Below are 24,111 nucleotides of genomic sequence, written 5' to 3'. Positions count from 1 at the left end.
TGAATGCCCCATGAGTGCATAATGCCTGGCGACGGGCTGTTCACTACTGCCAGTAAGCACAGCTGAACGTAAGGCTTGCCTGTGTTGTGCCATCCGTGTCTTAAATTGGCAGTCGGTTTTGCCGACATAAAACTTACCACACGGGCAAAAAAAAACGTAGACCACGTATTTTGTAGAACAGGTAAGTCTGTGCTTAATGGGAAAAACTTCATTTTTAAAAGGATGCTTGATACTGTCACCAGTCCACATATACCCACACGTAACGCAACCTGTGCATTTTACACATCCTAATTTAGCTGTGCCAAAGAAAGGATTAGTAACTTGTTTGTCAAAATTGGTAATGTCACTGTGGACTAAGAAATTTCGGAGGTTGCGCCCCCGAGAATAACTGGTGACAAGTTTTTTGTCAGACAGACCAGGGAGTTCACTATCTGAGGAGACTATTGGCCAATATGATTTAATGGCCCCATGTGCCAGACTACTACCAGTGTTGAACCGATTGGCCCAAAATATTCTGTTATTATTCTTTTTAAGGGTTTTAGCCCGAGGGATTTTTAAAACTCTATTTTTAGTGGCCAGAAGTGCATTATAGTCCTAACCCCTATCAAGGAACTTTTGAATCATGATATCCAATTGTCTATTTAAATCATGATCATCGCTACAGATCCGACGGACCCGCAACATCTGGGAATACGGTAATCCTTTAGCTACAGATGCTGGATGAAAACTATTCGGGGATAATAACATATTCCTGTCTGTCGGTTTGACAAAAAGTGATGTGCTCAAACATCCATCCTTAATAGAAATGCGCACATCCAAAAAATCGATAGAGCTATAAGAATGGTTACAAGTGAGCTTGATTGGACTAGTACTAGCATTCTGTCGGTTTATCACATCAAGGAGGGCCTCTTCTGTGCCTTTCCATAATAAAATCATATCATCGATATATCGAGAATAATATACGATGTTGTCACTAACCGATGTATCGGTGAAAAAAATGTCCCTTTCAACAGCCATCATATAGGCGTTCGCATACGATGGGGCCACTGAGGACCCCATCGCACACCCAGAGACTTGGAGGAAAAATCGATTATCAAAAAAGAAATAGTTTTTGGTTAAAACCATTTCTAAAAGGTCACAGAAGAAGCTCACCTCAGGTCCATTCCCTGATTTGTGGCTGTCGACACACACTCTGTCTACACAATGGACAACACGTTTGAGAGAGTGACGCTGGATGCAGCTGATTCGCATTCTTATTCTGATTTGGACGCTGACAAAATTATATTCAAAGAAAAAGTGTTTTCAGCCCCGGAAAATACCTCTGCAGCAGACCTGTATCATGAGCTGATTAAGCTCAGGAAACGTGAACTTGATTTCTATTACCACGCTGCTACACTGTCAGAGTACTTTACTGAAAAGAAAATCCCGAGAGGGTTCCGCATTGCAAACATCCCTACAATCGGGAGGCACAATGTTCAATTCTGCAGGAAATGGTGTGCCATTTTAAATAAGTGCTCGTTCGACTTGCTCTTATTGGTGGTGGAAGAATCCACGAGAGAGCTTAACGCCACTAAGGAGAAGATTGTGAGCTTTGAGGGCACACATAAGAACACTTTGGCAAGCGACCCCTCTGAAAAATGGCTTGAGAAATTACAGGCCCAAATTGATATCTATAAACGGGACTTACTCAAATATAAAAGAGAAAAATTCAGTAAAGTAAAAAATGACTATGAGACACAGAATGTATACGGGTGGTTAACTGGCAATTCGAGTCATGGGAATTCCAATCGTTTTAGGAATCGACGCAGAGCCAGAAGAGGACCGTATTCTGGATCCTCCGTAGAATCGGCTGACTCTGCCAGTGAGATTGATCAACGCCGCAGGGGTGCCTCAAATAAAAAGAGAGTGATCCCTTTAGCGGTACGTACCCGAGCACAAGTGTCCGGAGACGGGGACCCTGTCGGAGGGGAGGACAGTGGAAGCGCATCCAGGGCTCGCAAACCCCCTGTGAACAAGAAGTGATCTTTAACCTGTCCTCCACCCCTCTGACTCAGGTAGAGAAAGATGTTCTACAGCGAGGATTGACATTTGTTCCTACCACGAGATTTGATCCTTTCCTGTGGAAAACAGAGACGTTTAAACTGAACAGACAATTAAAACTCCAGGAATATTATGGATCTCGGGACACTACTCCATCAGCTGAACGCCTACCTGTAGAACTTTCTAAATTGGCCCCTAAGTCTAAGTTTGATCCTCCCTCACTTAATAATTCAATTAAAACCTTTGTACGCATGGTAGAATCTTCCATTGATCCGTTGGATGAGGTCATTGTCTCACGACATCCCAATTTAAACAAGGATGAATTTTCTGCTTTAAAATCCCTCAGTAACAGGCGTGACATAGTTATTCGAGCCGCAGATAAAGGCGGCTCGATTGTTATACAAGATTTATCTGATTATAGGTTGGAGATACAGCGTCAACTCGCTGATTCTGCAACCTATAAACCTTTGTCCGCCGATCCCACTCCCGTTTTTAAAAGAGAGTTGGATACATATTTGTCAGCAGTTGTTGATTCTGGGGTGATAAACAAGAAAGTGAAGGCTTTATTGACATGTGACTTCCCACTCAAACCACTGTTATACACACTCCCAAAGGTGCACAAGCGGCTGGAGCACCCCCCTGGTAGACCCATCATTTCTGCCAGGGGGTCACTGTTTCAGACCGTATCTGCATACTTGGATGTGTATTTACAGCCGGTTGTTCAAGGCTCCGCCTTTTCATTGAAAGATACCACTGCATTACTTACTGCATTGAATTCTTTACCCATGATTCCATCTAATTGTATACTTTGCAGCATCGATGTTAATGCACTATATACAAGTATCCCCCATGTAGAAGGGATAGCTGCCACGCGTCAGTTAATTACCTGTGATTCATTGTACTCTGGACCTGAGGTGAGCTTCTTCTGTGACCTTTTAGAAATGGTTTTAACCAAAAACTATTTCTTTTTTGATAATCGATTTTTCCTCCAAGTCTCTGGGTGTGCGATGGGGTCCTCAGTGGCCCCATCGTATGCGAACGCCTATATGATGGCTGTTGAAAGGGACATTTTTTTCACCGATACATCGGTTAGTGACAACATCGTATATTATTCTCGATATATCGATGATATGATTTTATTATGGAAAGGCACAGAAGAGGCCCTCCTTGATGTGATAAACCGACAGAATGCTAGTACTAGTCCAATCAAGCTCACTTGTAACCATTCTTATAGCTCTATCGATTTTTTGGATGTGCGCATTTCTATTAAGGATGGATGTTTGAGCACATCACTTTTTGTCAAACCGACAGACAGGAATATGTTATTATCCCCGAATAGTTTTCATCCAGCATCTGTAGCTAAAGGATTACCGTATTCCCAGATGTTGCGGGTCCGTCGGATCTGTAGCGATGATCATGATTTAAATAGACAATTGGATATCATGATTCAAAAGTTCCTTGATAGGGGTTATGACTATAATGCACTTCTGGCCACTAAAAATAGAGTTTTAAAAATCCCTCGGGCTAAAACCCTTAGAAACAAAAATGAAAAGAATAATAACAACAGAATATTTTGGGCCAATCGGTTCAACACTGGTAGTAGTCTGGCACATGGGGCCATTAAATCATATTGGCCAATAGTCTCCTCAGATAGTGAACTCCCTGGTCTGTCTGACAAAAAACTTGTCACCAGTTATTCTCGGGGGCGCAACCTCCGAGATTTCTTAGTCCACAGTTAAAATTACCAATTTTGACAAACAAGTTACTAATCCTTTCTTTGGCACAGCTAAATTAGGATGTATAAAATGCACAGGTTGCATTACGTGTGGGTATATGTGGACTGGTGACAGTATCAAGCATCCTTTTAAAAATGAAGTTTTTCCCATTAAGCACAGACTTACCTGTTCTACAAAATACGTGGTCTACGTTTTGGTTTGCCCGTGTGGTAAGTTTTATGTCGGCAAAACCGACTGCCAATTTAAGACACGGATGGCACAACACAGGCAAGCCTTACGTTTAGCTGTGCTTACTGGCAGTAGTGAACAGCCCGTCGCCAGGCATTATGCACTCATGGGGCATTCACCTACTGCATTTAAACACAAAATAATAGACCACATCCCTCCACTTGATAGAGGTGGTAACAGATCCCAGATCCTTCTGCAGAGGGAGGCAGAGTGGATCTTTAAGTTAGATTCACTCAGCCCTAAGGGGTTAAATGAAACCCTGGGTTTAAGCTGTTTTTTATGATTGCGCTGGTTGTGATTGTGCCTTTTCATTAATGTGCTCTTATAATCATGCTTTTTTATAATTGACGCCTATATAGTTTTATTGCTGTTCCTTATCGAATCATACAATGTGTTTTTGGCTTATGAACAAAGTATTCATGCATCTTGATTATGTATATTGTTTACATTCTGACAGCCGCATAAAGTTTTTTAATCTGGTGACGGGCACTGGGTGACGTCATCAAAGTGGGCCGTGACCGGCGTGTAGCCGCACGGCGCAGACAGGAAACGTGGTGATGGGGAACACATAAAATGGTGAGTTATTTTTGTATGCATTGCCCTGATGAAAAAGAGTAAACCTCTTTGAAACGTTGGCATCTACACTCTGTGTCTGACTGTTTCATTGTCCGAGTGCCGCCGTGCCCTTGCTGCTATATATATATATATATATATATATATATATATATATATATATATATATATATATATATATATATATATATATATATATATATATATATATATATATATTACAGAAAATCCTGGCACTCAAAAGTTTAACGGACAGCGACTTGGGTTGCCTCTCCAATCCAAAAAAGGATGAATGTAGCAAACGGGCAGGATGGCACTCCCAAGATTGAGCAATATAATTGCTCAATCTTGGGAGTGCCATCCTGCCCGTTTGCTATATATATATATATATATATATATATATATATATATATATATATATATATATATATATATATATATATGTCACTCTGAGATTTAAAAAAACTGATAAAGGCTTTATTCACCAAAAGGCAATCCGACAATTGTTTTCGAGCGTTACTGCTCGTCCTCAGGGATAACCACACAATCAAACAGTGCATGTATTTATACCCACAAATATCAACTCCTCCTCCACCTTCGATTAAGAGAATCTGTCTCACCTGTGTACGCCGCTCCGGACAGCCACGTTCTGTACCAGCGAGCGGTAGACGAGCGGCGCGTGACGTCATCAGGCACTCGCCGTGTATCGGCATTGCCTGGTGACCACCACGCCGGACTCGTTCCGTCCACTTTGCTGTATTAGAGACGTGCGCCGTGTCAGAGTCAGCGCTAGTGGACAATTCATTGTATACTATACAGAAACACAAAAGTGACTATACAAAAAATTTAGATATTACATTAAAAACATACATACAATACAGGACAAGGTTACTTATATACATTACAAGGGCTTGGTCCGATATGATTAACAATAAGCAGTACTTATTTTCTAGTGTCATAACATCCATTAAGCTGCAGTAAATGCTATATTTAATTTTAGGTATAATGAAAGAACATTACAGTACTGTCATATAGGGAGAGAGAGGAATAAGATAAACGGTTGTATGCACGCTACTTATGCTATAGTCTCAAAGAGTAGTTAGTGAAACAATATTAATATAATTTAGCTTCTACACATATATTGTTAACCGCTATATTACTAATGCCTCACTACTCGTAAATACATCATTCATTAGCATTAGACTACAAAAAGCAATGTAATCCTCACATCTCGTTGAGTTCCCACTCTACCTGTAGGAGGCGCTTCCCCCGATCTCCACCCCTATTGAATACAGGGATGTGATCTACTATTTTAGATCTGATGCTGGAAATGCTGTGACCAAACTGGGCACAGTGTCTGGCCACTGGTTGGTCACTTGTGCCAGACTCTATAGCTGCTTGTATCGCTGAGCGATGGTTCGCCATCCTTTCTTTAAATTGACTCTCTGTCTTGCCCACGTAGAATAAACCACATGGACAAGACAGAACATATACAACAAAGCGAGTGGTGCAAGTGACAGAGTTTCTGATGGACAGTTTTTTACATGTGTATGGATGTGAGATGGTATTGCCAGTAAGCATGGCACTACAGGTAGTGCGGCCAATACATTTGTGACACCCAGCCGGGCGAGACATTAAATGCTTGGGTACAGTAGGTTTAGTTCGTTCTGATACATCTAGTCTAACCAATAAATCCTTAAGGTTTCTATCACGGGAATAGGTGGGCATAACGCTGCTATTCATTAGTCCAGTTAGTTCTTTATCGGTATTGATGATAGGCCAATATTTCTTTACCTGTTTGGTGATATTATTGCTAGACAAGGAGTATCTATTAACCCAAGGTAATCTTACAGGAGTTCTTATTTCATCTTTTCTGTTCTTAGATTTCAAGGCCTCCTCCCTTGAAGTGGCCTTAACCCTTTCCTTTGCTATCTGCAATTCACCAATGGGGTACCCTCTTTCTAAAAATTTGGACACCATGAGGTCAAGGTCCTGTTCTAATTGACCCGGGTCACTCGTTATTCTCTTGACCCTCAACATCTGGGAATAGGGTAACCCACGACGAAGAGGGACAGGGTGGAAGCTGTCGTGTTACGATCAGTGTCCTTCACAAAAATAGAAGTTGATATGTCCCCCTCCATCCAACTTGATCTTCACGTCCAGGAAGTTCACCTCCTCACTGCTGAGTACATATGTGAACTTTACTGGACTATCCGACCCGTTGTGTGAGGTGAGCATTTCAACTAGTTCGCTTGCCTGACCAGACCAAAAAATGAGTAAGTCGTCAATATAGTGTAAATACAGCAGGACCTTGCCCGCCACTGGTTCCTGCTGTAGTAGGCCACTCTCTACCTGGCACATGTAGGCATTGGCGTACGATGGGGCCACATTGGACCCCATCACACAGCCAAGGCGCTGTAGGTACATGCGGCTGTCGAATAGGAAATCATTTCTGGTCAGAACAAGCATCAACAATTTAATGAACAAGTCAACAGGAGGGCCAGCATACATGCTGCTGGAAGAAATCAGCCTTTCTACTGCAGATATGCCTTCAACATGCGGAATGCACGTATACAGACTTGTAACATCAGTACTGCACATAATGGTATGTGCAGGTAATGTCCCCAAGTCTGTCAACCGCTTAATCAACATGGTGGTATCCTTCAAATAAGATTGGGTGTGTTGTATACATGGATTTAGATAGGCATCAAAAAAGTTGAAATAGGTTGATAGAGCGACGCCCTGGCAGATATGATAGGTCTGCCAGGGGGGTCTACCAGCCTTTTATGTCTTTTCGGCAATGTGTAATATAGAGGTATCACAGGATATTTAACACATAAGGCTTTGCATAATTCATGGAAAATAATACCATCAGCTACTGCAAGTGATAATACTTTATCTAATTCAGATTTGTAATTTACAGTAGGATCACCATCCAACAATTCATAAACCATAGCATCATTTAGTTGACGTTTGCATTCGATTACATAGGCAGATAGGTCTTGGGACTACAACAGCCCCACCCTTATCCGCACTACTAATGATAATATCTTTACGCTTATGAAGGGAATTTAGAGTCTCTTTCTTCAAGGGATAAGTTATGGTATTTAGAGTCCATTTTACCACACCTATTTCCTGTCTGTTCCATAATGAGCATAAAGGATTTAATTGATGCATTTTTTGTCTTGGGATCGAACGCTGATTTAGGTTGTAGTCTCCTTAGTTGGATGGGGATGTCTGTATTTGTGGTACTCATAGATTGTTGTTGGGAGAAATGTTCTTTAATCCGTAGTGACCGTCCAAATTTGAAACAGTCAACTTGCCACTGAAAGTCATCATGCTTGGTACTAGGTACAAAGGACAAACCTTTTGCCAATAATTGTGTCTCAATTTGGGTCAGTGCTGTACTTGATAAATTGAATACCAGGTCATCCGCTATGATTTGGCTTTGCGACCTCTTTTGCCTTTGGTTTTGCTTGCTACGTCTGGTGCGTTTATAGGAGGTTTTTTGTGTGAAGCCCTTGTGTTTACTCCTAAAGGGTGGGCACCCGAGGTAGTGGGAGTTTGTGCATCAGATTCGCTAGCGGAGGTACTGGTACCCTCATAATCAGTGTATGGGCGTCTAAATTTACGTTGACCAAAGGGGGCTCTCTTGTATGTATTATCAGGATTAGAGGTACTTAACCAAGTATACACATGGTTTTGCTCATAGTCCAACTGTACCTTTCTCCTCTTCTCCCTTTTAAATTTTACCAGATCTTTTCTATATTGGTCTAGGTCTTTCTCCAATTTAGCACACCAATTAACTTGTGTATCTTGAGCTAGCACAGGTTTATGCATATTCTCAAATTCAAGCACTTTACTTCTAATATTGCCAAGTTATTTAGTAGATTCATCAATTACACGCAAGAGTAAGTCCATAGCACACTTATTCAAGATACTTACCCACCTTTTGCAAAAGGCGGGATTTTGACAGCCAATAGTTGGGGTATTCCTCACCCGGAAGCCTCGGGGTATCTGCTTGTCTTTAAAGTATTCGGATAAGGTGGAAGCATGATAAGTGTAATCCAATTCTCTTTTTTTCATAAAGTACCAGTCTCTGTATAAATCACCATTCTCAATGATAGCCACATGAGTTTGGGTAGTAACTGCTTGCAGGATTAATTCTGCGTCGGCGTCAGAGAAGCTAATACAGTCACCAGTGTCAATTTGACTGAATATGACACCTGGCTTGACACTAGAAAATAAGTACTGTTGCACGCCGCCGTCCGGGCTGCGATGCACCCGGAGAGACGGCGGATGGACGGCGGATGCTGCACTCAAGCCTCCTTCTGACGCGGAGCGTCGGGACGTTGCTAGGCAACGTCCTCGAGCTTTCGCCCGGCGGCAGATGACGCGCGCGCCTGACGTCAGTCAGGCGGTGCGAAATTCAAATAAATAGCCGGCGTCTGCTGGGCACAGACGCCGGTTATAGCTTGAGCTTTCCTAAGCCCATTGCTTTCTGCCCAGTTGCAGACAGCACTGCTTTCCGGTCCTGGTGTCTTCAGTGTCTGCTTCTCCCAGCCTTCCCTGGAGCGTCCTGTCAGTATCCTGCTTCTACCAGAAGACCTGCTTCAGCCTGAGCCTGCGTTTGGCCCACTGTCTCCATCTTCTCGTGGGTCACGTAAGTGCTCCAGTGGAGCCTCGGTCTATCTTTCTTTCTCCAGTGGCCGTGCCCCTCCGTGGGTTCATTCTTTTCTCTTTACATAAACCTCCCGTGGCCGTCGTGGCCGTGCCCCTCCGTGGGTTCAGTATTCTCTTTCCATTTACCTCCTGTGGCCCGCCGTGGCCGTGTCCTTCAGTGGGTTTATTCTTTTACCGTCTTTATTGTACCCTTCTTGTCTTTATTAGCATCTTTCAGGTAGGGAGTATCCTCTACTGCCATCCTGGTTTTGAGGAGTCGCCGTTCCTGGGGCGACTCCTCTTCCCATTTAATTGTGTCTGCGACTTGGTCGCATCCCAGTTTGGCCTGGTGCCGGCAGTCAGGGGTCAACTCCCAGCTAGGCCCTGTAGTTAGCAGTCCTCTTGGGTACCCTGTGGCGATCGTTTACCCCTTGTCCATACATAAGACCTGGCTGCATCGGGGTCGGAGCGGGCCTAACTCGCTCCTTCGGACGCGGCGGCCACAGGTGAAGCCTAGCTCTGCAGGGGTTTACCATCTGCCTCAGGGACTCAATAGAGTTAGAGTAGCTTCCGCTGTGGCCGTCCTAACCGGCGGTCCCGGCTACGGGCTCACGCCTGACCACCTGCATACATCCGCCAACCGTTGCTCCTTGTGCCATAGTAGGCATCGTAACATTATAACCGGCCTTAAAAATAAAAGACAGGCTATATTTGGTCTTATATCTCCTTCTGTTATTTCTTGGGTGATTTTGTATTATGAGTACCACTCCCTTGACTTTTTCTGATCAGCTCCAGGGGCTTACTCAGATGGTGCGAGAATTATCTTTAAAAGTAGCATCTCAAGAGCAAAGGATGCGGCCCCCAGAGTCAGGAGGTTCAGACCCCAAAATGAACCTACCAGATCGGTTCTCTGGGGATCGCAAGACCTTCTTTAATTTCAGAGAGAGCTGTAAACTGTATTTTAGGCTCAAACAGCGTTCTTTCACGTCTGAGGCCCAGCGTATTGGTCTAGTAATATCTTTACTCCAGGGTGACCCCCAGACCTGGGCCTTTAGACTGCCTTCTGACAGCCCAGCTTTGACCTCGCTAGACAGTTTTTTTAGTTCTCTTGGGTTCTTATATGATGACCCCGACCGTGAAGCCTCAGCAGAAACTCATCTTAGGGCCCTTAAACAAGGGAAAGACCCAGCTGAGGCTTACTGTACAGAGTTCCGCCGATGGGCAAATGACTGCGGATGGAACGATCCAGCTTTACGCAGCCAATTTCGTTGTGGTCTGGCCGACAAAATAAAGGATTGCCTCATTCAATACCCAGCGCCTAAAACTCTGGATAAATTAATGGAATTAGCCATTAAAATTGACCGTCGCTTCCGTGAGCAGAGGTCTGAACGGGGCTTTCTCACCCGGGTGGTTCCCTATGTCCCGGTGACCCCTGAGGAAAGCGAGGAACCCATGCAACTTGGGGCAGCTCGCATTTCCCCGGATTTCCCCGGAGGAAAGAGCTCGCTGACTGAGTTCAGGACTTTGCCTATACTGTGGGTGCAAGGGTCACATTCTGAGAAATTGTCCCAATAGGCCAGTAAAAGGCCGGGCCAAGTGAACGAAGAGAGGGTTCACTTCGGCCTTCAGCTATTTTCCTCTCTAGATTCATTATTAGTACCTGGGTGTATATCCTTTCAAGGATACAATTTTTCTGGGTCTGTTTTCATTGATAGTGGTGCGGCTGGTAACTTCCTAGACGCTGCCATCGCCCAGAGTTTGGGGATTCCCCAACTTCGGCTTCCTGTTCCCATCACCCTACGGGGTTTAGATGGTGGAGTGCTCTCCAATGGGGCCATCTTATTTCAGACTCCTCCTCTGCAGTTGACCATTGGTCTTTTTCACCAGGAGGAGATTACTTTCCTTCTGTGCCCATCGTGTTGGGTTTCCCCTGGTTGAAAAAACACAATCCCATCATTGATTGGCACCTGGGAGAAATTGCCCATTGGAGTCCCACTTGTCAGCAACAGTGCCTTCAGATTTAACTCCCCGTAAATTCCACTTCTTTAGCAGGGGTCCCCGTCCCCTACCAAGATTTTTTAGATGTTTTTTCAAAGGGCAAGGCCGACAGTTTGCCGCCACACCGGCCATACGACTGTGCCATCCAGTTGGTTCCCAACGCTCCACTACCCAAGTGCAGGCTTTATGCCTTATCTGTCCCGGAGACTAAGGCTATGGATGAGTACATCCAAGAGAGTCTTTCAAAGGGTTTTATTCGGCCCTCTAAATCACCTCTCAGTGCCGGTTTCTTTTTTGTGGCAAAAAAGACGGTTCTTTGAGGCCATGCATAGATTTCCGTGCCCTCAACAAGATTACGGTGAAGAACACCTATCCCCTTCCTTTGATTACAGTTCTATTTGACCAACTTCGATCTGCTAACATTTTTTCCAAAATCGATCTTAGGGGGGCTTATAACCTCATTAGAATCAAGGAAGGGGACGAATGGAAAACGGCATTCAGTACTCAGACGGGGCACTACGAGTACCTGGTAATGCCGTTCGGCCTCTCCAATGCCCCAGCCGTTTTCCAGGATTTTATCAATGACGTCCTTCGGGAATTCTTGGGTAAATTTGTAGTTGTTTATTTGGACGATATCTTTATTTTTTCCCGGGACTTGGACTCGCATAGGGCACAACTGCGCCAGGTTTTGCAGAAGTTACGGGAAAACCAGTTATTCGCGAAGCTTGAAAAATGCGCATTTGTGGTGACCCAGGTTTCTTTTTTGGGGTATATAATCTCCTCCCGAGGGTTCCAAATGGACCCCAAGAAATTACAAGCCATTGTGGATTGGGTTCGGCCCACTAATTTAAAAGCGGTCCAGCGGTTCCTTGGGTTCGCTAATTATTATAGGCGTTTTATTCATGCCTTTTCGTCCATTGTGGCACCCTTGGTGGCTCTGACCAAAAAAGGGGCGGATCCATCAGTATGGAGTCCTCAAGTAGAACAGGCTTTTGAGACTTTGAAGCAGGCCTTCATTTCTGCCCCAGTTCTTAAGCACCCCAATCCCGATCTACCATTTGTGGTAGAAGTCGACGCCTCTGAAGTAGGGGCTGGGGCGGTTCTCTCGCAGAGAGATCCTGCAACACTACAGTTCCACCCTTGTGCCTATATGTCCCGAAAATTTTGTCAGGCAGAGTCCAATTATGACGTAGGCAACAGAGAATTACTCGCCATTAAGTGGGCATTCGACGAATGGCGACAGTGGCTGGAAGGAGCGGCCCATCAGATTCTTGTCTTGACTGACCATAAGAACCTGCAATACATTGAGTCAGCCAAAAGACTGAACTCTCGCCAAGCCCGGTGGGCTCTCTTCTTTATGCGGTTTCATTTCATTATCTCATATAGACCTGGATCTAAAAACATCAGAGCAGACGCTCTTTCTAGATGTTTCCTCCCTCAACAGGAGAGTAGAGTTAAGTTGGGCCCATCATTCCCACATCCTGTATTCATGCTGGAGTGAGTCAAACCTTGGAGCGAGGGTCTTCTCCGCCAAGCTCCAGCCCAAACTCCAGAGAACAAGTTGTTCGTTCCTCCATCTCTAAGACGCAGAGTCCTGGCTGAATGCCATAACTCCAAAATTGCGGGTCATCCAGGAGTATTTAAGACACTTGCTCTTCTGTCTCGTGTAGTCTGGTGGAAAGGGACGGCCAGGGACAGCAAGGATTTTGTACTGTCTTGTCTGGATTGTGCCCAACACAAGGTCCCGCGTTCTCGACCCTTAGGAGAATTGTTGCCTCTGTCCGTTGCCTGCAGGCCTTGGTCTCATCTGGCCATGGATTTTATTGTTGGTCTTCCGATCTCTTCCCAGTGTCAGGTCATCTGGGTAGTCATCGATAGATTTTCCAAGATGGCACACTTTGTGGCCTTGAGACAATTACCTTTGGCTAGGGAATTGGCCACTTTGTTTCTCCAGCACATTTTTCGTTTGCATGGATTTCCCAGTGATATAGTTTCTGACCGTGGTCCACAGTTTGTGGCACAGTTCTGGAGACTGTTCTGTGCAGCCTTAAAAGTAAAAACCAGTCTCACTTCCGCATTTCATCCACAGGCCAATGGGCAAACGGAACGTCTCAATCAGTCTCTTAAACAGTACTTGAGGGTCTTTGTTTCCAAGCTGCAAAATGATTGGGTCAGTTTCCTGCCATTAGCTGAATTTGCGTATAATAACGCATATCATTCAGCCTCTAAAAACTTACCCTTCTTTACGGTCTATGGATTCCATCCACGAGCCAACTCCTTGGGACCTGATAACCCCGGTTCTTCTTCATCAGCTGCCTCTCGACTTAGAGTCATATGGAAAAAGGTCCATTTGGCTCTTAAGGAAGCCTCTTTCAGAGAGAAGGTATTTTCTGACAAATCTAGACGTCCTTGCCGTTTTAAAGTTGGTGACTGGGTGTGGCTATCCACCCGTAATATAAAGCTTCACCAACCATCAGCAAGATTAGGGCCTCGGTTCATTGGTCCTTTCCAGATTGTCAGGAGGGTTAATCCGGTAGCGTTCCGTCTTTCCATACCTAAGTCCCTCAAAATTGCAAGTACCTTCCATGCTTCGCTTCTCAAGCCAGTGGTCTTTTCTCAAAAATTTCCACGCAGACTGAGGAATGGCTCCGCTCCGGTGATGGTGATGATGCAGGGGCAACAGGAGTTCTGTGTGAAGAAAATCCTCGATCCCAGACTCATGAGAGGTTCTCTGCAGTTTCTTGTACACTGGAGGGGGTTCGGTCCCGAGGAAAGGTCTTGGGTTTCCGGTAGGGATTTGCATTCACCCAACCTGAAAAGGGTTTTTTTCCGGCAATTTCCCAATAAACCCGGTGGTAAAGGGTTGTTAACCCTTCCTCAAGGGGGGGGGGTACTGTTGCACGCCGCCGTCCGGGCTGCGATGGCCCGGACGGACGGTGGATGCTGCACTCAGTGACGCGGCCGGGGACGTTGCCCGGCAGCGTCCCAAGCCTCCTTCTGACGCGGAGCGTCGGGACGTTGCTAGGCAACGTCCTCGAGCTTCCGCCCGGCGGCAGATGACGCGCGCGCCTGATGTTAGTCAGGCGGCGTGAAATTCAAATAAATAGCCGGCGTCTGCTGGGCACAGACGCCGGTTATAGCTTGAGCTTTCCTAAGCCCATTGCTTTCTGCCCAGTTGCAGACAGCACTGCTTTCCGGTCCCCGTGGCTTCCCAGCCCACAAGTCCTGTGTCCAGCTCCTGGTGTCTTCAGTGTCTGCTTCTCCCAGCCTTCCCTGGAGCGTCCTGTCAGTATCCTGCTTCTACCAGAAGACCTGCTTCAGCCTGAGCCTGCGTTTGGCCCACTGTCTCCATCTTCTCGTGGGTCACGTAAGTGCTCCAGTGGAGCCTCGGTCTATCTTTCTTTCTCCAGTGGCCATGCCCCTCCGTGGGTTCAGTATTCTCTTTCCATTTACCTCCTGTGGCCCGCCGTGGCCGTGTCCTTCAGTGGGTTTATTCTTTTACCGTCTTTATTGTACCCTTCTTGTCTTTATTAGCATCTTTCAGGTAGGGAGTATCCTCTATTGCCATCCTGGTTTTGAGGAGTCGCCGTTCCTGGGGCGTAGCCTGCTGGGGACTCCTCTTCCCATTTAATTGTTTTTGCGACTTGGTCGCATCCCGGTTTGGCCTGGTGCCGGCAGTCAGGGGTCAACTCCCAGCTAGACCCTGTAGTTAGCAGTCCTCTTGGGTACCCTGTGGCGATCGTTTACCCCTTGTCCATACATAAGACCTGGCTGCATTGGGGTCGGAGCGGGCCTAACTCGCTCCTTCGGACGCGGCAGCCACAGGTGAAGCCTAGCTCTGCAGGGGTTTACCATCTGCCTCAGGGACTCAATAGAGTTAGAGTGCGCTCATTGATGACAGACTGAGGTTTTAAAAATATATATAATATTTAATTATACAAATAGCATGCTGTAATAAACATATAAAAATACAAGGAACAAGGTACACAATATAAAAGAAGGGGAAGGGGGAGGGCAAGAATATTTGAAAATAGCTGCGTCCACTGTTAGAGTGATATCACCTGAGTTAGAGTCCACAGTCCAGTGGGTAACCGTTGAAATGAGGAGCGAATAGATGTATCAAAAAACTGGCCGCAGCGGTACTCGAATAGGATTTTCTTCCGATTGCAGTAGGGGGTAGCGATCCTCCCAACTTGGATAAGAAATATTGGTTGAGTGTCCGCTGTTGGACCCTGGGTGGGTATTAGACAGGCGGCTTGCCTTCAAGAGGTGAGTGCCTCACTCCAGGTCGATAGGGCCAGTGGTGGTAGGCAGGTGAAAAACTCCAAACGGTTCTCAGTGGAAATGGGTAGTAGTGGCAGGCAGCGTTTTGTGGTGGGCAGTTAGTAGCCTGGGCCAACGCGTTTCACTGCACAGAGCAGCTTTTTCAAGGTGGTTTGAGACAGGCAGGGATGGGGGTATTTATACCTGAAGTACTCAGGTGAATCATGTGCACCTGTGTGCAAAACAATCAATTAAGCATAGTATAAAAACAGTTAATAACATACCTCATGATGAGCAGGAGACAGACCCAAACGAAAAGGCAGTACATAGGTCTGTCTCCTGCTCATCATGAGGTATGTTATTAACTGTTTTTATACTATGCTTAATTGATTGTTTTGCACACAGGTGCACATGATTCACCTGAGTACTTCAGGTATAAATACCCCCATCCCTGCCTGTCTCAAACCACCTTGAAAAAGCTGCTCTGTGCAGTGAAACGCGTTGGCCCAGGCTCCTAACTGCCCACCACAAAACGCTGCCTGCCACTACTACCCATTTCCACTGAGAACCGTTTGGAGTTTTTCACCTGCCTACCACCACTGGCCCTATTGACCTGGAGTGAGGCACTCACCTCTTGAAGGCAAGCCGCCTGTCTAATACCCACCCAGGGTCCAACAGCGGACACTCAACCAATATTTCTTATCCAAGTTGGGAGGATCGCTACCCCCTACTGCAATCGGAAGAAAATCCTATTCGAGTACCGCCGCGGCCAGTTTTTTTATACATCTATTCGCTCCTCATTTCAACGGTTACCCACTGGACTGTGGACTCTAACTCAGGTGATATCACTCTAACAGTGGACGCAGCTATTTTCAAATATTCTTGCCCTCCCCCTTCCCCTTCTTTTATATTGTGTACCTTGTACCTTGTATTTTTATATGTTTATTACAGCATGCTATTTGTATAATTAAATATTATATATATTTTTAAAACCTCAGTCTGTCATCAATGAGCGCAGTCTACCACCTTTTCTCTGCATATTTTCCATAGGGATTGACACCCCCTTTTTTTTGACAGCCGCTAGCAGAAGCCACTCATACAGGCGCCCCTACAGTTACCCCGGTAACTGATACCCCAATTTTTTCAATAGAGTTAGAGTAGCTTCCGGTGTGTCCGTCCTAACCGGCAGTCCCGGCTACGGGCTCACGCCAGACCACCTGCATACATCCACCAACCGTTGCTCCTTGTGCCATAGTAGGCATAGTAACAAGTACTGCTTATTGTTAATCATATCGGACCAAGCCCTTGTAATGTATATATGTAACCTTGTCCTGTATTATATGTATGTTTTTAATGTAATATCTAAATTTTTTGTATGTTTCTGTATACTGTAGTATACAATGAATTGTCCACTAGCGCTGACTCTGACACGGCGCACGTCTCTAATACAGCAGAGTGGACGGAACGAGTCCCGCGTGGTGGTCGCCAGGCAACACCGATACATGGTGAGTGCCTGATGACGTCACACGTCGCTCGTCTACCGCTTGCTGGTACAGAACATGGCTGTCTGGAGCGGCGTACACAGGTGAGACAGATTCTCTTAATCGAAGGTGGAGTTGATATTTGTGGGTATAAATACATGCACTGTTTGATTATGTGGTTATCCCTGAGGACGAGCAGTAACGCTCGAAACAATTGTCGGATTGCCTGTTGGTGAATAAAGCCTTTATCTGTTTTTGAAAATCTCTGAGTGACGCCTCTGCTTCGAGCTACACGATATCTATTGGGTTTTTACATCCTAGGAAGGCACCGGTGTGAGTTTGGCAAGTACAAGTGGGGAGTGCCGGTTTTCCTGTTTCTGTGTGTATATATATATATATATATATATATATATATATATATATAAATACATATATATATATCTCCAATGTACCCCCCCTGTGCTGGAGGAACAGCAGACGGCACTCAGCGGGCTTTCAGTGAAATAAACAGGTGTCTTTATTCAGATCGACGTTTGCCATCCTTAAGGAAAAAGCCATGGGGCTTTGAAACGTCGATCTGAATAAAGACACCTGTTTATTTCACTGAAAGCCCGCTGAGTACCGCCTGCTGTTCCTTCTGCACAGGGGGGTACATTGGTTATATGTTATACTGAGGAAGGCACCGGTGGCAGCATTGGTCATGCACATTGGAGTGCCGGGCATACAAGCAATATATATATATATATATATATATATATATATATATATATAATTTTTTTTTTATAGGAACAAATGTCAAAAGTGAAATTTTCTTTACACAAAATTACGTTGCCACCAAATGTTACCGTCAGGTAGGATAATTTTGGTATGGAGTATTTGCTTAAGTCAATTTGGAGGAGGAAAAAAATCAAAGAACTTCATTAAATCTATTGGTTTTCTTTTACAAATTAAGCAAATGATAGAAGGCTTACTTTCAAATCTTACTGAGACATGCCAAAAGCCATGGAACAGCGGTATATAATGGTAGGTGATGCAAGCATACTGCAATACCCAGACCTGCATCTGTCATAACCTGATATCTCAGGTATCAGTTTGACCACCAACTAGTCTACTGTGGCAAGGTAATGTTAATTATCGGTGTTCAAACAGGGTATGATAGGGGGCTTCAGATGAATGGGATATTCCATTTCCAAAGTTGTGCCTACATTCAACTTATTCAAACTATGGTGTCATGTATACTGAGAGCACACCGAGAAAGACATTACTACTCATCATAAACAGACCAAGAGTGCTTAATAATCATGACCTGCAGCATCTGGCCAGAACTGCCTGTGGTAACAGGCTCAAACCAATATCCAGCAGGTCAGTGCATATCCCACAGGTCTAGGCAGCGTTCTTTAGCTTCCATGGGATATGGGAGCAGAAGACTTAACACTACAACATCGGGTACATCCCTTTATCTGGGCTTATAATGTCGCTAATTGGACCCTGGAGGACTGGTAACATGACGCTAGGTCCAATGAGTCACGGTTTCAATTGATGCAGGCTGATGGTTATAAATAAGGCACCATGTAGACTGGTGGCAACTCCATAAAGGTGTGTTATTACGTTATTTATGTAGAAGGGGTTGGGTCCGCTGGTTCATCAGAATACATAGTTTATTGGTAAATACTACTTTGCATTGCTTGATGACACAGATACAGCCTTTAATGGACTTCATGTCCCCTTACAAGGATGGACAATTTCAACAAGATTATGTCAACAGTCCCAAATTGTTCAGAAGGGAGCTGTGGAATCTATCCAGACGGCATGGTTCAACAATGCTCAGTTGTCTTTAATTCACTTTGCGAAGTTGAGTTGCTGCACTTCACCGGACGTGCATGATACTAGGCATCTATCCCATGACTTTTGGCCCTTCAGATTATATTACCTCATTTGTTTCAGCCATGGATTAAACAGTTTTGTTTTTGATTATTTTCATCTATTTGACATGAATGAAAATAAACCTTTTATCATGGGTTTTTGTCAATGGAGCTACCTCTGACCGTATTTGGGTTGCTAAAGGTACCGGCATCGATGTCCTTTTCCAAACTCATGTTTGCACTTGTCATGGAGCCTCTGGCAAGGACATTACATAACATGTAACATGTCCATGGGACTCATACAGGTTTATATAAATCCCCCTTTACAACCTGGTTTCTGCGGAATACCATTACCTTAATGATATCACAAGTGATACCAGTTTTCCTCAATTTTCAGACATTCGCGATGCAATGGCAATTCCATCCACAGAATTCTTTTGATACGTGCAAATTTGGCACTCTGATTAAAAAATTACCTCAGTCCTCACTACTAAACCTTTAGCATCCTTTGATTACGTTTGCTGGAAACAATCATCCACAAAGGGTCTGATTTAGAATATTTATAGATTTTTTGGCGAGGAATCAGGTTCTACTCAATATCCACAGAATGTTCTAGGACAGGATCCCGAGGATTGGGACCAAATTTGGGACAATGCTTCCACCTCTATATGTGTGAAGATGAAGGAAAATGTATATAAATTGCTGTATTGGTGGTATTATTTAACTTCCCAATTAAAAACCATGAAAACTTCGGATAGGTGCTTGAGGGGTTGCATGAATGAGGGTACCTTTTACATATCTTGTGGCCCTGTCCCGAAACGTGCCAATATTTAACGAGAAATGATCTTACTCTCTCGCCTATTCTACAAAACAATTCCTTCTGATCACAAATACTTCCTACTTCCCTTAATGCCCACCACTCTCACCCAGCACCAAAATTAACTGTTCCATCATATAAGTTCTCTTTGACTTGTCAATCCACCGGCAGAGAGGCACTCCATCTGACTGGAATATGCAAGCGTCTTACACGCACGTCTTAGTCACTCGGCAGCGTGGATGGAAACCCTGCCTGTCTCTGCTTCAGGGAGACAAGCAAGGTTAGGGGGGTGCAGGAAGGCATCTGGGACCAATGTATAGCGTCAGTGAGTGACAGGGAAGTGGCAGAGAGCTCCATTGGAACGTGGTGCGCACGCGCCCCCTTCAGGTGGATGGCAGAGGCTGGCAGCCCCCGGTTGAATGAGTCATCCTCCATCTGTAGTTTTAAATGTATGATTGTACCTTTCCACAAAGCTATCCATTTCTTTACAACTTTCAGACCCCTTGCATTAAGTTGGTGGTAAAGTTTGTCCCTTGGACAGTAAGACTCTTTATTTTAGACCTCTTTGTTAATACTACTTAACTGGACCTTAGAATTATTCCTTGTGCCACCAGGATTAGACATGTCAGCGATTCTAACCCTCTCAGCATTACTATGGCCATCAGCATGCAGTGTCACATTAGTACTGACAGGTACATCAGGATTAGTAGGCACATTAGTATAAGAAGGATCAACAACATTAGCATGAGTTCGAACATCAACACATTAGGAACAGTATTATGAAAAGATATTTTCCCACCAAAGTATTACAAGCAAGTCAGTCTCTGTGATTTTAGTCTTTACCCGAGACAGAAACAAATCTGGGGAGAAGAGGGTTGCTACAGGCAACAGTTCCTCCAGCACAACAAGAGACTGGAAATGGTGCCAGTCCCAACCTATTAGCACAGGGGGCATTAAGCATGGACACACACCCAAATGTAGTTTGGCAGTCTTTCCCCTAATTATCAAAGGGACCATGGCAACAGGAAAAGCTTAAACATCTCCACACAGACAGATGTGGACTAGTTTGTTGGGAAACAACAACTCAGTGGACAATACATTCCTTTGTGTCAGGGTTGTAACAGAGCCAGGGTCCACCAAGCTCTTAACCAGTCTCAGGCCTCAGCTTAACTACATACTGGACAAAATATAGTAATTTTTTAAGTATTTACTGTAGGTCTGATTTAATTTTCTTTTTAAAATAAATATTTCAATAATTTCTGTAATGGATTTTGTTTCAAATCAAACAAGATTTATCACATTTTAGCATTTAATTTTTTATTAAGAAAGTCAACAAAGCTAATAAAACACAGAAAATTGTACAATTTACTGGAAAAAAATATTTCTTACATTCCAAAGAGAGCTCCTCCTAGATGAGCTGCATGGTCAAACAATTTCCATCCCAGGAACAGACCAGCAGAATCCAAAGCAATGATTACTTTGATAGCCTAGAAAAGAAAGACATACAGAGTAAGAATTTACTAAAGCACATAACTTTAAATACTCAAAAACTCCCTAAAGGCCATTACACACTGGGCGACTTTGAGCTGAAAGTCGCTTAAAACAGCAGGTTTGAGCGGCTTTCAGCTCAAAGCCGCCCAGTGTGTATGCCCCGGCAATGAGTGGCGAGCGCTGCTGCATCATTGACGGGAAAGCCGCTCTTCTGCTGGTTATACCAGCAGATTAGCGGCTTTGAGGAGGGATATGCAAAGCCATCCTCCCCCCTCCGTTGGCGCCGGGCAGGGGGAAAGCCGCTCAGCGTGTATGCACCGAGCGGCTTTCCCCAGCAATGAACGCGATCATCGCTGTCCATACACGCTGGGCACCCAGTGTGTATGGACCTTAAAAAAATGTTTTAAAGTAGTAATTATTATTTAATATTATGGTCAAGTCTACCTCTAAAGAACATACACTGCAAAAATATATCAAAATGCAAGCATTCAAAATACAGATGTGTAATAAAAGTAGAATCTCCACTGGTGGTGGACAGAATATGGGTAAGAAGAGTGTAGTGTGACTACTGTAGGTATAGTGTCTATGGATATCAACCCTTAGAGAGTGTGGGGAAATTGCCCATACAGTACCTACTAGATTGTGTTAAATTATAACTAAAGGCTGATTGGTTGCTGTGGACAACTTCACTTCATATAATTTCTAAGGTTTGATACCTTTCCCTCTATAAAGCTTTTGAAAGCTATGCGTAGGTGGCAGGAGTTATTAATTTTTTTTTTTTAAATCATAAGGTTGCTTTAGAAATGCTTGATTGTAAACTCTCGCTATATGACCCTATATGACCTTGAAGTAACAAGTTATCGTGAATCATCTGGGTTTCTTTTATCTCATGTAATGAAAACATTTATCCGCTATTAGCTGTAGCTTTTATTGGTAACATATGCCCATCCATGTATGTGTCACCGTACTTACAGTAGTTGTATTAATGTTATTCTGCTTATGGCATTAATGCAAGACATCTCTATAATTTCATACAAAAAAATTCCAGATTATGAATGCTCCTGTTATAAAGTCTGTCACTCAAAAGTAATCAAATAAAAAGAAATAACAGCGCTTATCGTAGTGACTGGTTTAAAAAAACAAAACAAAAAAAACATGACTTTAATCTAAGCAATTTGTCAAGTCTGTGGTTTGTGTCTGGCTCTGATCAGCAAGAAACAGTGAGGCTGGAGTAAAACTAAACTGCGGAGGTTTAATGTAGTTTTTCCACATATACAGATATGCACAAATAATTATGAATGGAAACTGAAGGCGTATATAGAAATTAGAGTTCAATTAGATCAGTCACTGGAATAGATGAATAGCGCAGAAGATGACCAGGGTACTTGCGTGTGTGGTAGTAACTGATCGTGGGGATCCGAATCATCAGGAAACGATGCAGAGTATCAGAATTGGCTGGAACCTGATAGAGAATAGCAGAACTCAGCTGGAGCAACAGGTGATAGTAGGAACTAGCGCAGTTAAAACATGTTGTCAGCAATCGATGGTGGTATGCAGGCTTGGCAACGGAGTGCACAGCTGGTCAGGGTTCTAAGGATAATTCTAGAGGATGATGAACTCAATTCCAATGGTGATCAATAAAAGTTGGAAATCCCAGAGTGGGATACTGATGGGAACACCAGAAAAGGGGGATCCCAATGTGCCAGGAAGCATGGTGTCAGAAGCAAATGCAGCAGGGAGATGCTGATATTGATTCCGGCAATCAGTGGAGATATCACAGGTGAGGAATACTGGAGACAGGATTCAGCTGGAACTTAATGATGCCCGGCGATGCAGGTGTAACTTTGATCACAGGATTTCATTGAAGAGATGAAAATTAGTCTGGATACAACAAAGCACTGATGATTTTCCCTGAAGAGTTTTACAGGACTCGGTGTGCTCTGATAGCTTGTTGTGGTTGCTAGGTTACAGTCTGCAGCGGATAGGCTAAGAACCCACATGTGACTAGAATCAACATGGCCGCACCCACAATTGAATCTGGTGGGAAGACTTTGAGGTCCAAACAGGCCTGCGGCTTGTGACAATGGGATGCTGCTACAATGGAGAGTTGCAAGAGACATCTGTCTGGGAGTGTGGAGCATGCTGTGCCACTGCCAGGACAGCGGCAGCAGTTGACCTTGATGAATGGGGTTCTGGCTTCACAGGAAAGCCAAAATCACACTTCCCATTTCATAATTGTACTGGCATGCGCCTGGTCCCTCTGTCTCCTGGGGATAGATGTTATGCCATCATATTAACAGCTCTTCTGTGAATTCCCCCTTATCACACACACACACGGCAGGACACTGCTGCCCACAGTTGACGCAGCGGAGACAGTGCCAAAAAATTGGACTGCCCTGCGAAAATCAGGACAGTTGGGAGGTGTTAAAAGGATAATTGGAGATATTGCATACAGCAGCCACTCATATTCTAACTATTTATATAGACATTCTATAAAATAATAGACCAAATCTGATTGCTTTTACTCTATAGAAAGTTTGATCCATAACCTTCATGATGATAAAGAAAATTGCAAACTCCAATTTGGACGTTATACAGAAATAACAAGATGTATTTGAGGGTAAGGTAATGTATAAAAGATTTTAACTAAATATAAAACCGAAAGAAACCGATTTTCATTTATAGCACTATAAGAAAATGGCAACTTTAGTAAAAGATTTATTAAACCCCTGAGAGAACTTCAAATAGCCAGCACTTAACCGCCAAGTTACAGGCTGTGTTTAAAAAATGCAAAACAAGTATACAAGCCAATTGATCGTGCGCTAAATAAAGCAGCTTAGGGTTAACAGACAATGGAGAACCACTCCACATACAAATACAAGGTACTTGTTTCCTATCTGGGCACCCAGGTTTTCTACGTACGGCACCGTAATGAAATCGGATCGCATCGCATCGTACAC

At 44.1% G+C, this 24,111-nt stretch overlaps 1 protein-coding gene across 7 annotated transcripts in view; it reads right to left on the bottom strand.

Moving 5' to 3' along the window:
* Positions 1-24,111, bottom strand: part of PARL (presenilin associated rhomboid like) — a 132,746-nt gene that overhangs the window by 2,716 nt on the left and 105,919 nt on the right. For all 7 annotated transcript variants that reach the window (XM_083173140.1, XM_083173143.1, XM_083173145.1 and 4 more), the window contains one exon: positions 21,050-21,147. In XM_083173140.1, the coding sequence (XP_083029266.1) occupies positions 21,050-21,147 (98 nt within the window). The remainder of the gene's footprint in view (positions 1-21,049; positions 21,148-24,111) is intronic.

This window comes from Crinia signifera, chromosome 2 (assembly GCF_055691185.1).
Source record: "Crinia signifera chromosome 2, ASM5569118v1, whole genome shotgun sequence".
Classification (NCBI taxonomy): domain Eukaryota; kingdom Metazoa; phylum Chordata; class Amphibia; order Anura; family Myobatrachidae; genus Crinia; species Crinia signifera.
Note: the sequence above shows the minus strand (reverse complement) of the source record. Positions and strands in the feature narration are given on the sequence as shown.